This window comes from Nyctereutes procyonoides, unplaced genomic scaffold (assembly GCF_905146905.1).
Source record: "Nyctereutes procyonoides isolate TBG_1078 unplaced genomic scaffold, NYPRO_anot_genome, whole genome shotgun sequence".
Taxonomy (NCBI): domain Eukaryota; kingdom Metazoa; phylum Chordata; class Mammalia; order Carnivora; family Canidae; genus Nyctereutes; species Nyctereutes procyonoides.
The window spans coordinates 8609114-8624997 of record NW_026575033.1 but is presented as its reverse complement, the minus strand read 5'-3'; the positions used below and the strand labels follow the sequence as shown (position 1 = coordinate 8624997).

The 15884-nt window shown below is 34.4% G+C and overlaps 1 protein-coding gene across 7 annotated transcripts in view; it reads right to left on the bottom strand.

Moving 5' to 3' along the window:
• The window catches only part of PAN3 (poly(A) specific ribonuclease subunit PAN3), a 137020-nt gene that overhangs the window by 82669 nt on the left and 38467 nt on the right, over positions 1-15884 (bottom strand). For 5 of the 7 annotated variants that reach the window (XM_055317199.1, XM_055317198.1, XM_055317201.1 and 2 more), the window contains exon 5: positions 13750-13911. The exons of the other annotated variants lie outside the window; for them this stretch is intronic. In XM_055317199.1, the coding sequence (XP_055173174.1) occupies positions 13750-13911 (162 nt within the window). The remainder of the gene's footprint in view (positions 1-13749; positions 13912-15884) is intronic. 7 annotated transcript variants of the gene reach the window in all.

The window sequence follows — 15884 nt, the reverse complement described above, 5'->3', positions numbered from 1 at the left end:
CAAAGTGGGTTTTTTGTCAGTTTCATTTGGTTGGATCTTGTTTTTTTTTTTAAATCCAACTTGAAAATCTCTGCCTTCTTATTGGGACATTTAGGCTATTTACATTTAATGTCATTATTAATATGGTTAGATTCAAATCTATCTATCATCTTGCTACTTTTCTATTTGTTCTCTTTGTTCTTTGTTCCCCTTTTCCTTTTTCTGCCACCTTCTGGGATTAACTGATTTTTAAATTTTCTCTTTATTTCTTCTCTCAGCTTATTAGCTATAACTCTCTGTTGTGTTATTATAGTGGCTGCCTTAGGTTTTATAATACATATATTTAACTTATCACCAACTATCTTAGTCTGCTAGGGTCTTAACAAAATACCATATACTGAGCAGCTTAAACAACAGAAATTTATTTTCTCACAGTTCTAGAAGATGAGAACCTAAGATCAAGGTGCCAGCAGAGGTGGTTTCACCTGGGGCCTCTCTCCCTGGCTTGCAGACAGCAATCATCTTGCTATGCCCTCAAGGCAACAGGCCTTTTCTCTGTGCCTGTGCACTGCTGGTATTTCTTTGTCTTCTAAGGACAGTGATCATATTGGATTAGAGCCCCATCCTTATGATCACATTTAACCTTAATTTTTCTTTAATAATATGGTCACATTAAGGATTAGGGCATAAGCAATGAATTTAGGGGGAAACACAACTTAGTCCCTAACATCAACTATCATCTAGTCTTAAACTATTTCGTATATACTATAGCAAGTTTACAATATTATACTCCCACTTCTCCTCTCCTAGACTCTGTGCTCTAGTCATCACATACTTTAAATCTATTACACTATGAACCTTATAAGAAGTTACTATTTTTGCTATAAACAACTATTTTTCAAAGAGACTTAAATAAGGGGAAAGTTTCTTATATTAACTCATGTAGTAACTGTTGTCAGTGCTCTTCATGTCTTTGATAGATCCTGATTTCCATATGCTTTTGTTTTCCTTCTACTTGAAATACTTCCTTTAGTATTTATTGAAGTACACATCTGCTGGTGGTGAATCCTTCAACTCTTGTATGTCTGAAAAAAGTGTTTTCTTTTTTTAAAAAAACTACTTCAAAATAACTTAGGACTCACAAGTAGTCTTTGCATGTCTACTAATTTTTGATTAGATGCCAAATGTTGCTACTTTTATCTTGTTGGGTCTGGGCATTTTTCAGCATTCCTATAAAAATTCCTGACCTTTGTTTTCCATCATGAACTGCTTAAAAAGTGGTCTCTGATCCTTCAGGTCTTGCTTTTAAACTTCATTAGAAAGGGTCAAGGCATCATTTATTATAGACAATAATTTGGTCCCACTACAAGACTTCCCATTACCTTACTAGTGCTTCACAAATCATGATTTTTTTTCCATGTTGTCTGGTGAGAAGGAACTATACTTGGTCTTGTATGAACTCTGAGAGTTATTCCCTGTGATCCCTTCAAGAATTTCTTCTTCCAGCTCATGTAGCCTCCTCACTCATACCTTCTGATCAGTACTCAGCTGAAGATTCAAAGGGAACTTTGCAAGTGTCTGCAGTTCCGTCTGTTTATGAACTCTCTTCTCATCAGTACTTTTCCTTGAGACCAAAACCTTCTGTGAACTTCCAGTTTGGTCTCCCCAATTAGAGATCACTAGGCTCCACCTGAGTTCTGACTCCATGTGCCAGGCCTGGAAACTCCCTCCAAGCAGTAAACTAGGCTCACCTTTGTTTCCCGTCTATCAGGGATGGTTGACCTTCACTGTCTGATATCTAACGTCTTAAAAGTTTTGTAACTATTTCTGGAGAGAAGTCCAACATTCATTTTTCCACTTTGGCCACAAAACAAATCTAGTAGTGGTATTTTCAAAACATAAGGTATTCCTAATTTGATCAGTTAATAAAATTTAGCCAATTCCTCATTTTGGTTAGGTCTGACACTAATAAAGAGGTGCTTTGCAACTGTCATTTCAAACAATTTGTGAGCAAATCTATCACCTCCCTATTAAGTTGCTTTTCTTCAAGTTTCATTGTGCTTTCTATATCATCTCTTTTCTAAACAGATAAATTATGTTACAACTAACTATCCTTTTGATAACATAGAAATCTTTGAAGCATCAAATCAGGATATCTATTCTACATCCTAAATATTTCCCAAATTCAACTATTTCTACCTATGCCACCGTCAGTGCCCTAGTCTTCACCACCATCATCTCTACTCAGTGTTACTGTAACATCATCCCAATGGAATACTAGACTCCAATTTTGCTCAACTCGAATCTACCTTCTACTTTTCAACCAGGATTAAAGAGAGTAAGAGAGAAAAGCAGGGAAAAAAAGGAAGAGGAGGAAAAAAAGGAACAGAAAGTGGGAAGAAAGGAAGAGAAGGGGAAGTTTTGTTTAATAACTTTACAGATGAAATCCAATTAGATTGAACAGATCAAGTCTCCACGTTCTTGACTGAATTAATTTTAAAAAACAGGATATGAAATGTTATTAATCTTAGCCTTATCTACTTTTTTCTAAAACCTACTCCAATCTACCATCATCACTACTATTCTTTCTTCTTTAGAGTTAACAGAAAAGCCCAGTTAGGACTAATTTAAAAGATTTATGTCCAAGGGGTGTGTGTCTGTCAGTCTGTCTCTTTGCCTGCCTGCCTTCTGGCAAGGGCAAAGACCAGTGAATTATTTAGGTAGGTAAAAGAGGGGATACTGATAATGAGAGAGAAAGGCAGGAATTGGCAGGTATTTTGCCTTGATAAAATGATCTACAAAGGCATAAAAAGATGAGACCCAAGGACATAAAGAACAGCCCTACTCAGAGCTATTTTTATCAGTCTTCAGTGTTCATAAGTAATATAGAATAAAGAGGAACAGGGTGAGATGGAAAGGAGAAGTCAAAGGGCTAACAGACCCTCCAAGTTCACATTTCTATAAGATTTTTTTTAATTTAATGGGTTGTTATTTCCCCTTATTTCAAACATATCCAAATATGGTCAATTTAAAATTTATTATCAAAATATACTCCACTTGTGGGTTATTCAGAAACTGACCTGTTTAAACCTTTTAAGTTAAAATTTCACCTTTTAAGTTAAAAGTTAACATCTAAAATACTACTACTACTGTGAAATTAGTCTAGTATCTTAATTTAAATTTTTTCTAAAGCAATTTGGGCCCTTTGATAAATATCCCAGGAGGAAATATGATTTCTAAATAAAACAGAGTCAAATTGGTGAAGATCGTTGAAGAAAGTTGATTACTAATGCTTCCAAGAGATGCACTTCAGTATTGTTTTAAACTGAAGTTCTCCTGTTTATAATTTGAATATCTTTAAAGTAGTATCAGTACATCAGAACCTACAAGTGAAAATCAATTAGTAATAAGCTTCATATTATGATAGAGTTAAACAAAAAAATCTTTGTAAGCTCAGTAAAAGTAATTATATGTAACAGCTTAAAACAAAACAAAAAAAATTCAAAAAACAAAAAAATACTCATCAGTCCATCCTTTACAAAGTGTGTCAGAAATAGCTAATAGCCTAAACACTATTCCTGAGAACGGCTTGATAATATGTATCAAAATGAAAAATAAGCATAGCCTAGTACTGCCACACCTAGGAATTAGAGCTAAGGAGAAAATCATATATGTAGAAAAAAATTAAATTTTGCACATAACTTTTTAATTTATGATTTTTTTAAAAACGGAAGTAACTAAAATACTTCTCATTAGGGACTTAAGTCATGTGGATTTTGGTACCCATAATAGCAAGTAGCCATTAAAAATCATGTGAATTGATATATTTTTATTTACCATGGAAGTGACTAAAAAAAAAATAAAATTTGGGCTACAATAAAGCAATTATATTAAATACCTATTTCTATAAAATGATTTATTCTTATGCCTAAGAGAAAAGGAAGGACGGGAAAGAGGGAAAATGTGTGTTGCATATGTGCCCATGTATATAAAAGGATCTAACTAAAGATGCTCACTAAAATGTTACAAGAGATGTTATCTTTGAGTGGTGAGGAAACTGGTGACATTTTTGCTTCCTTCTTTGTACTTCTCTATCGTATCTGGATTTTTTTCCATAAGTATATATAATTTTTACAAAAAAGTTGTAAGAAAGTTTAAGATTTGCTAATCATAAAGCCACTTACACAGTTTCCTTTTCTTTGCATATCACCATCACTGAACAGCAGGTGTACACAAGAATTCATGTAAAATATGCAATATTTAAATTGAGACTAATAGAATCAATGTATATAAAGAAGCAAAAATCTGTTATGGAAGACAGAAGACATTTTCAAACAAAAACAGGTGAACTACTCCTCTTCCACTTGAAAGTTATTTATAGGTCACAAGTCCCCCCAAAACAGTAATCATTAATGGTCACAGAGGCATTATCTCCTAGCTCATTCTCAATATTGCTCTACCTATTTATGTCAAGTATCCAGAGAAAGCTTAAGAAAAAATTACTCTCCCTAAAAAGAGTAAAAATATCCAAGTAGGTGAGTTAATGAGTAGGACAGGAGAATGAGACCATCACAGCATTCCAGAGAGACAAGAATTATTATATAGCTATATCTATGCATAGTTTCTACCCATAGCTATATAATAGTAAAACCTATTTGACCCATTGTATAGTAAGAGAGATTTATTTTTATTTTTTTAAATATTCTGACATTTTTTTTAAGATTTTATTTATTTATTCATGAGACAGAGAGAGAGAGAGAGAGAGAGAGGCAGAGACACAGGCAGAGGGAGAAGCAGGCTCCATGCGGGGAGCCTGATGTGGGACTCGATCCCAGGTCTCCAGGATCAGGCCCTGGGCTGAAGGCGGTGCTAAACCGCTGAGCCACCCAGGCTGCCCCAAGAGAGATTTATTTAGAGGCATTCTCTCTAACTAAAAACTCTGCCATATTCAGTCACAAGACTCAATATAAACTAAGCTTTTTCAAACATATTTCCATAATGATATTTTTTGTCATGAAACTGTACCCAAAAAAGTTTTAAGAGAATGAACAAAGCATTAAATTTCAGGGCTACCGTCAGGTCAAATATTCTTATTGCCAGATAATCACTAATGAAGGTTCATTCATTCAATTATTTGAATAGCTAATACATAGAAGTACAGTGCCCAGTACTAGGCACTGTAGAGAAGAAAAATCTATAAAACATAGGCACTATATTCTAGAAGCTCAAAGACTGGCATTTCACAGGTATAATGTACCCTGAACCTAATTCCGCAATCCCAAGAGCTCAGAACATTCACACATGTGAATGAAATATTAAGTATATACAATGTGCTACACATTTTTAGCCTTTAAGACAAGTTATCTATACATTAATACGTTAGAGTGATAAAAGTGCTCAAGGTGAACAAATGCTTAATGTTGACTCATTAGGTAATAAAACAATATGCTCAAAATGAATCCTAAAGGACAAGTTTGCGGAGTCAAAACAGAAAAGGGCACAGCAAGCAAAGCAATATCCAAAGACAATGTTCAAAGGAAGAGGCAGAAAGAGCTTGGTACTCTTCAGGGTACTACAAATAGTCCAGCAGGTCTACAGCAATAATCAGTAGAGAGATCAATAGGTACACCCTGGATAACTTTCTGAAGGATCTGAATTTTATCCTAATGACAAAGATAAGAAACAAGATCAGATAATCATGAGGTAGTGATTTAAGAGTTAAGATAAAAAAAAAGTTAAGACTAGAAGCAGGAAACCAGATAATAACAGTCTTACAGTAGTAACAATCCAGATAGGAAATGAAGGTGGACCTAAACTATAACTCAGTAATATTAAAAGTGAAGACAATTTCAAAGTAGCCCAATCAACAGACCCTAATGGCTGATGGAAGCGGCAAGAAAAACTCACAAATCAGACAACTGGGTGATATCAATAACCAACACAGCAGGCATAAAGTTGTAGGCAATGTGAGTGAATAAAACAGATTTAAAGGAAAAGATGCGATGTTTGTTTTAGACATAATGAATTTTCAAAGTCTTACACCATATAGATGAAGATGTTCTAAAGAAGCTAGTACTTAGAGTGAGAGCAAAGGACTGAGAGGATAAAAAAATATACATGAAAGTCAACTATGAATAGGGAGTAGCTGAAGTAATAAAGATCTGCTGAGACCCCTGAGGGGCACAGTGTGGAGTAACTAATAGGGTGAAGGAAAGAGCTTGGGAGAGGTTCCTGAGGGCAAGGCAACAGACAAGAAGTCCTCAAAAAGAGACTAATGAAGAAAAGTCTATGAGCTAAGTTCAAAGAAAGGAATGGTCAAAAATGTCAAAAGCAGCAGAGACCGTGTAAGAACAGATACTTTTGGTAGTCAGGTAACCTTATCAGAAAAAGTTTCAACAGATTGGTGAAAGTGAATGGCAAAACACTGGGAATTGAGGGTGAATTAAAGGTAAAAAAGTAGCAACCATAAGTAGGAAGTGTTTCTCAAATTTTATCACCATTTCCCAAACATATTGACTCTAGAACACTTCCTCAGGCAGCATTCCTTACTCCTGGAGTCCCAGAGCAAAAGAAACTTAAACATGACATGTTCAGAAGCTAGGAGGAAGAAATCATTATTGAGAGAGATATTGCCTAAAACTGTAAAGGGATAAATAATAGAATTGTTAGAGGGAATAAAGTCAGGCTCTGAAACATAAAGGAACACCTCTTTGTCTGAGACAGGAGGAAACACAGGAAGAAACAGTATGAACAAATATGCTGTCCATAGGTTGAAAGCTACCACATTCTCATGAACTTTTTCCCTCCTGTGAAGTACATAAGTCATTTACTCAAAAGTCACAGAGAAGGGATGAGTAGGTTTGAACAGAGTGCTAAAGGCTTAGAATAGCAGCTATAAAAAAGAAAAGAAGTGATTTGGGGTCAGAAAGTAGTACATACATACTAATGCCATTATAGCTGCACCAAGAGTTCTAGAACTCTTCAAAGTCCTGAGGAACACTGAGTTTAAGGTTTAAGCTTCAACCTTATGAAATTCCAATGCATTCCATCTAAAGCCCAAACAGTCCCATCTCCTAGGGCCTAAAGTCTAGAAATCACCTGAAATAACACTAAACTCAGCAAGTAACTAAAGATTGAGGTATATCCAGTGAGTTTCCAAAACCTCCCTGGGATATTAACAATCAACTAGAATTCACAGGAGAATTTGAGGCCAAAAGATCTTAATGTGAGCATTCTTCTAATTAAATACTTCTTATAAGAAATGCCATTTAATCAGACTAAAGGAGGGCTGATGCCATCAAGAGATGTTGACAAGTATGAATCTCCTAATACAGTCAATAGTTCAAACCGTTCTCATTTATTTACATCACTCTAGGGGTAAGCTAAAACAACACTAACACTAATAATTTATGATCTATAACCTATTATTTCCCAAAAGTCCGAGACCAAATGAATATGGTTTTATTTAACACGTCATTACTTTTAGGTAAATCTTAACTTGCAATATCCTGAGAAGTTAACAAAGCCATGCACTTCCCATCCTTTTATTCCAGTTGACACCCAATTCTTTTTTTTTTTTTTTTTTTTAAGACTTACTTATTTGAGAGAGAGAAAGAAAGAGCATGCACATGCAGGGGAAGGAACAGAGGGAGAGAGAGAAACCTCAAGCAGACTTTGCTGAGTGCATAGTCCAACCCAAGGTTCATTGCCACAACCCTGAAATCACAACTCCAGGCAAAATCAAGAACTGGACCCTTAACTGACTGAGCCACCGAGGAGCCCCTTAACACCTAATTCTTAGGGGAAAGATGGGAACACAGTTATCTCTTTAAAAAAATAAAATAAATAAAGCATTTTTAAACTAATCTTTAAAAATATTCATGAGAGGGGATCCCTGGGTGGCACAGCGGTTTAGCGCCTGCCTTTGGCCCAGGGCGCGATCCTGGAGACCCGGGATGGAGTCCAACATCGGGCTCCCGGTGCATGGAGCCTGCTTCTCCCTCTGCCTATGTCTCTGCCTCTCTCTCTCTCTGTGTGTGACTATCATAAATAAATAAAAATTAAAAAAAATATTCATGAGAGTTAGCATTAAAATGTGAGCCCCTAAAAGACAATTAATGTCACTACCTCATTCTATACACACACTATCTATACACCATGTTGTCATGTATATCTGAATATAACTGATAGTACCCTAAATAAATATAAACAAAGACCAATTTTGGAGTGCTAAAGTGAAACTGAAGGAACGGAAATTTAATATCTACTATGTGCTTGGAAATCTGAATCCTCACAATTCTGTAAGTGATAAAATATTTCAATCCTAAACAATGGTATTTGAACTACATAATAAAAACAAATTAAAAAATTGGATATTGACATAGAAATAGGTCAGGCAGAGAAATGGGTAAACATCCTAGGTAAAGACTAAGGAAGATAAAAGAGAATTTACACTTAGGTAAAATAAAGTATTGCTCAGGTGACCTTCCAGTTATCATCTGTTTGGTGTCTGGGCTAAGATCATGAGAAAATTACAAAATGGAGCAGCCCTGTAACTTAACAACAGTGTCAAGAAGTAATTAAGACTCCTACCAGGCTCAGAAGATTGGAAAATATCAAGAATACTTGGGCAATGTTAAACTCTTGAGTTTTAAAAAAATGTAAGATTCTGTAACATTTCAAAAGAAATCACTACCCTCTATTCTAAATCAGCTGTGATAATAAAACTAAGCAATAGTAATATGGTGGCTATAATCCCAGAACCTATGATAAAAATTTTTAAATATATAAAAGTATTAGAATAAATTACCACAAATTACATATATTGCCTAATAAAAGGAAATTAAACAGTAACATTTGGAGATAAGATACATTAAGGGTCCAAAAAGAATAAATACATGCTCAGTCTCGAATATTTACAATCCAATGAAAAAAGGCAAACAGGTAAAGAAACTTAATATAAAACAATGAGAAATAACTCTTTAAACAACACCAAGTATTATAGAAACAGTAAAAAGAAATTCAGGTGTTTAAGCAAGTATTCAGAGAAGGCAGTATATGAGTTAACTCTTGAAGGAAAAAGAAGAGATTTTTTTCAGGCTTAGTTAACAATAGTACAGATATACTAATATACAGAGAATGGACAATGTATTTCATATTATATGAAGTATGAAAAATTCCATCTGATTAGAATTTACTATATATGGATCATTAAAGAAAGATAGCAAAAAAAAACAAAAACAAAAAAAGGGGATCCCTGGGTGGCGCAGCGATTTAGCGCCTGCCTTTGGCCCAGGGCGCGATCCTGGAGACCCGGGATCGAATCCCACGTCGGGCTCCTGGTGCAATGGGCCTGCTTCTCCCTCTGCCTATGTCTCTGCCTCTCTCTCTCTCTCTCTGTGTGTGACTATCATAAATAAATAAAAATTAAAAAAAAAAAAAAGAAAGACAGCCCTACATTAAGTAAAACAGATCCCAAGGATATTTAAGAAAAATTATTCAGAAGATACCTTTAGGGTATAAACTATGCCAGTAGTGTTAAAAAAGGAAAGAAGATGATATTGCAGAATTTTACAAAGATTAGAGACAATCAACATAATAAGAAAATCTCAGATTAAGAATTAAATAGACCTGGGCTAGAATCCTAGCTCTATCACTTATTAACAGTAAGATCTGGGGCACCTGGCTGGCTCAGTCAGTAGAGCATGTGACTCTTGATCTTAGCGTTATGAGTCTGAGCTCCACAATGGGTAGAGATTACTTAAAAAATAAAATCTTAGGGACGTATGGGTGGCTCAGTGGTTGAGGTCTGCCTTTGGCTCAGGGCATGATCCCAGAGTTCCAGGATCGAGTCCCATATTGGGCTCCCTACATGGAGCCTGCTTCTCCCTCTGCCTGTGTCTCTGCCTCTCTCTCTCTTTCTGTCTCTCTCTTGAATAAATAAATAAAATCTTAAAAAATAAAATCTTAAAAAAATAAGGTTTTTCTAAATTGCAACTTACAATTTTTGTCAAATGGGTATTACATGTATTATTGTGGCAAAGCCTTAATATGATGACAAATAAATTGTCCAATGTACTTTCAATTAACAGATAGTCAGACTTTAATAGTTTCTTTCTTATGATAAATGGTAGAATGTGAGAGAGGATAGGAGAGAAGTTAAGATATGTAGCCTTAGTGACGGGACTGGGAAGATGGTAAAGTCATTAACTAAAAATGAACTACAAAAGAAACAGATTTGGAGGACAGAAAAATGCATGAGTTTAGACATACCAAATCTGCAGTGTTTTTTTTTTTTAATTTATTTATTTATGATAGTCACAGAGAGAGAGAGAGAGAGAGTGAGGCAGAGACACAGGCAGAGGGAGAAGCAGGCTCCATGCACCGGGAGCCCAACGTGGGATTCGATCCCGGGTCTCCAGGATCGTGCCCTGGGCCAAAGGCAGGCGCCAAACCGCTGCGCCACCCAGGGATCCCCAAATCTGCAGTGTTAATGGGATACATATCTACATGCAAAGATATCAGAAAGTATAAAAACTCTTGAGTCTTGAACTCAGAAGACCGTTGTAACAAGTAACATTTTAGGTCTTAGGCATACAAGGGAAAGCAAAGAATGAGTGAGCCAAGACCAGGAGCTCACAAGGAGCCAGGGGTAAAACTAAGAGTCAAGATTGCAAAAAGGAATGAGTTTCAAAAATAGTGAGGTAGCCATAAGTTTTAAGTACTGGATGAAACTGCTTCATTTGGTAATTAAGGAGATCTCTGACAAACTGAGAGCAATTTCAGCAAATTTTTGATGACGTCAAACTGCAGACACTGAAGGAATAAATGGGTGGTAAAGAAATCAGAGAAAAGAACAGAATCTATTCCAAGGGTCTTCAAATGGGAACTCCACATAGTAATGGAGACCTGATGGACATTATCAATATTTCAAAGAGACATCTGAAAAAAAAATTTAGCTTTTACCACACTACGAAAAACTAAGGAAAATAAGTATCTTTAATTCTCTAGTTAGCATATTTTATATATATATATATATATATATATATAGACACACATATGTATACTTGTATGTATGTATTGAATGAAAGCATGAATCACTGTTTTACAAGTGTTGTGGTAAACAGGATCTCTCATATCAGGAGATTCTTGATGGAAAATAAATAAAAAGATTATTAAGTACTAAAAGATGGGGGGATCATGGAGCTCTTGTAAAAAATCCAACACTGAAGAGAATAAATGCAATTATGAATGATTCAGGTGGAAACCTTAAGAGAAAGTTTCTGTTGTTATTTCTAGTTTAAGAGTTTTGTTGGTTGGTTATCTTTTGTCTTCAGAAGTAGAAAAACTTGTTTTTCTGTGTTAGGTTGAGACTAAGAAATCACTGTGAAGAAATGTTTCCAGTTCCAGAAAGAAAGGTAATTAAAGATGACTGAGAACTGGATGTAATCAGGAGGAAAAAGGACCAACCTTATGAGTCCTGTAGTTATGCATGAGTTACAATCCACGAATAGAAAACTATGTATGCATTCTCGTCTAAAAGCAAGCTGCCCTACAGAAGTTCAGTTAACCAGTTAGGTAATTAAGCCAACCACAACTCTAGTTTCATAGAGGGTATATCACACAGAGGTAAAGAGAATTTAAAGTCTGACAAACAAGGGTTAATTAAGAAGCCTGCTCCTCTACTGACCACTATTTAACCTTAACCTTCCCTAACTTCTCTGAAGATGTTTCTTCATTTAACAATAACATTTGTCTCATCAGCTATCAGGAAGACCAAAAGAAACAATATATGTAAAGAGCTTAGCACAGTGCCTGACACAAAGTAAGCATTTAAGAAACAGAGCAATAATTACTAAAAATAAAATAAAAACATTTCTCTGACCTTAGGAATGAAAAGACCTAAGATTTAAAGGAAAGGAAACAAATGAAACAGGAAAGATAATGTATCTGGCTACTCAACTTTTATTGTGTAAATTTTTTATGTGAAAAAATTTGTTTAAAAGTATCATACAAAAACTAAAAAAAAAAAAAAGGTAAAGAACTGATTCACATAAATAAGTTTTCTTACAGAACAAAAAGATAAAAGCCCCAGTAAAAAAAAACAAAACAGAACAAAAGGTACTGACATCCTTCTTCCTCTGCATAAACAATATCAGGTACCCAGTTTAGGAATCCACAAATATAGTAAAAAGCATTTTTCAAAACTTCAACATGACTGATATTATGAGGTGTATTGTCCTTCCAATTTCCAACCAAGATACTAAGGCACGCCTCATGTCCTTAAAGGAAAAAAAAACTATTTGAAGCATAAAATAATAGTAGTAGTTGAAATATGAGATTCTGATAACACAAATTCAATCTTTCGCACATTGACAAGTTTATCTGTTATAACTAAAAATAAAACATAAAATAATTAATTAATTAAAAATTTTAATTAAAAATAAAACAATTCTAGCATATATTCTTACAGTAACCTAACGATTTTTCAAGGTGTGCTAAAAAGAGGTGCCTCAAAAATTGTCACTAGGATAAGACGGGCAGTTGTGGAAAGGTCAAGAGGCTATACCCGTGCATTTATCAGTGTTTTACTCCACAGCCTCCAAGCTGTCCAAGTTCCATTTGTATCTGTTCTTATAGTTAGGGTCCAATTTATTCTCAGACTTTCTTTTTAAAACTGAGAAGTAATTCTAGCAATCCACATCAAATCTCTCTCTTACCAATCTAAAAAGACAAAAATCCAGTGAACTATATATATTGCTTTTTTCAAAACTTTCCAATGAAATTTTAAGTGTATGATTATGGGGCCTTTCCCCCCGCCCCAACGTTTTCCTTACCTTTAGAAAATACTACAAAAATTTCCTTTGGGGCAGATACTATGTTTTGCAATATTTTTGGAGTTAACTCTTATTTCTGTGCCCAAGGCAATATAGATATTGCTATGGTATTAATACTGAAAAGACCAAAATATTATGGAACCCCTTCATAACACAGTCAGTGACAGAAATAAAGCCAAGTTGTTAACTTTGTTACATCTTTTCTGTGTGTGGGATTATAGACTTTTGGCTAGCAATATATTAAAAATACCCATGTATACAGAACGTTTGGGAAGAAAGATATTCTACTTCCACCAAAACTTAAATTTGGATTAAAAGATTTATATTTTAAAAAAAAGATTTATATTATACCATTACCAACTTTTTAAAAATTAGAATAATTATAATCTAAATTAAAATTAAATATAATTCAAATTATTTCACAAGTACTTCAGAATCTTATTCAAAAGCTAGTTCTCGGGTTATAAAATCTATTTTCATTATTCAGTACTAAGAGTCAAGACTGAAATATACCTGCCTTAATTCTGTGATGGCATCTATTGAAGTTGGTTTTAAAGCCAACACTTAACTAGTTTGTTAACTATTTTAACTAGTTTGTTAACGATTTTTGAATATAGTACCCCAAATAACTGTGTGTATTAAAAATAACTGAACTTAAAACTGTTAACAAAATCCAAAAGGGGAAAGCTAAATTTAATAAAAGAATAGGAAAGTATACTACAAGCAGATAAAGCTCAATAAATCACCAAACGAAATCATTTAGGTGGTTAGTGGGCCACTAACCTTCCTTTGATTTGGGGGAAAAAAAAAAATCACCTAAGGATACCTAAGAATGTCAACTAAGCCATCCAACGTCACACCCACCACCCCACACAGACACAGAAAGCAGCCAAGATATTCACTTTCAAAAAATGTCTAATAAAATTATTTTTACCTGTAAATTGTTTTCTGTGACTCTGTTCCACCAAACCATATTGATGGGTACTCCTGATTTACACCTGTCAGCAAGGCAGCCAATAGGGTTCTTTGCTTTTCGTGCCTTTGATCCCATCGGAACTAGCCTCTCCTCCAGCATCCCCAGGCGATACTTCCTTGGCTAGGAAAAAGAAGGAAAGAAACCAGCCACTCCTAACATCCCCCACACTAATCTAAACTAACATAACTGACATAGATGATATCAAGAATGGTGGAATAGGAAACAAGTAAAATTTCTAAGACACTTCTTCTAATGTCCTTATAACCACCCATCATTTCCCACCCCCACCCTCAATACACACCTCCAAAATTAACCCGCAGTCCTAACAGGCTGAACAACATATTGATATAAAGCAACAGATGTTTTAGAAGTATACATTATAATTCGATTTTATAAAACCTTAAATGAATAGAAAATTTATCAGCAAAGTTAAATGCTTTGCAAAATTTTTTCTACTGGCACTTACCTATTCTCACTGCAATATGAAGAAATGCTTCAAGGGCACCAAATACAGGTAAACAAATTCTCCAAACTATACCTTTTTCTGCTCCCCATTTTGCTACCTTTTTTTCCTACTGAGGAACTACTTCCACTTAAAAGCAGCAGCTAATTCCTAAGGAATTAATTTTTAAAATTTTTTAAATTCTCTGCACATTAGGTAAAAGTACAAGTCATTGTGTCTTAAAATGGGCATTCAACTTAAGGTACTCAATGATATAATCCCAAATTTCTTTTAAAAATTACACAAATGTCATGGGTCTTATGAATATCAGTAATGTAAGCAGATTGATACTGAATAGCTTTTCCAATAAAAGCATACAGTCACTGGCAAACATTTTTTAAAAGTTAGTAAATAATAGCGATTGGCAGAGTTTTTTTTATATGTGAAAGTTAACGGTAGTTTCCACTATTTTACCTTTCCTATTTATAGCAAATTTGCACTAAATTACATCTTTTATGGGAACTTATATATATATTTCCCTTTAAGGAATGATCATTCTTGGGAAGGTTAATGAATTGAAGACCTGAAATATGAAAATCTATGTTTACTCACTGTTCTGTTCATGTCTGCTAAAGCAAATAGCTAAAATTAACTTTCTTCAGAAAAAGTGTCATTAGCCAGACAGATATATAAAATATAATTTTGGCCAATACAGACAACCAACTTGAAGAAAACACTTCATTTCTAAATTTCAAAATGACCTTGCAAATAATGCCTATGGAAATTATACTATACAAATTAGATTCTAACTACAGAAATGGGCCTCTACTAGTAATCTTTGATTTAAGGGGAAAAAAATTAAACTTGCATAAGAAAGGCAACTAAACTACCTACCAACCCAATTATTACAGCAGTGGATAAATTTCAAGAGACTAAAATATTTCCACCTCCATGCAATCTTGCACCAATTCAATTACTCTCTGTCTACGTGACAAGCAACTTTTGTGGATGAGAATAAAAATGCACCCATCAGAACAATATTACAAACAAAATAATTTTAAAATAAGTTATTTCTGGTAATATAGCTCACAACTATAAGATTTTGATATACAGCAAAACTACTATACCTTAATTAAACTTTCACTAATTTAAATTTCTATTTTAGAAAATGTCTGGGCTAAAGACTATCCTAACTATCAGAAAAGTTCAATACATTGAAGAATATTTATTTAACAATAACAAAATAACAACCTGTCAAATAGGATTACTGCAAGGGCACCTCAATTCTAGTCATATATTTGAAAGCAAGAAAATTGATTAAAATGTTCTTCTGTTTACTCAAATTCATCACAAATGCAGACTTGCTTTTGAGCTGATTATTACGATTAGCACAATTTATTTTCTTATAGCTGTGTACTAAATAATGTAGAAAAACGAATTTACATAAATCCAATGTAGCATTCTCCCTCTCAACAGCTCTCATTACATGTTTCTTATCTTTTCCAAAGAGGAATTCATCACTCTTCTCTCCACCCCAACCTTCAAATACCTAAAATTAGCCTAAGGCCCTTTCCTCTTAAGTGGAAGAAATCCCCAAACATGTACCATTACAGACTTAACTTTCTTCAATAAATAGCCAGAGATTAAAATC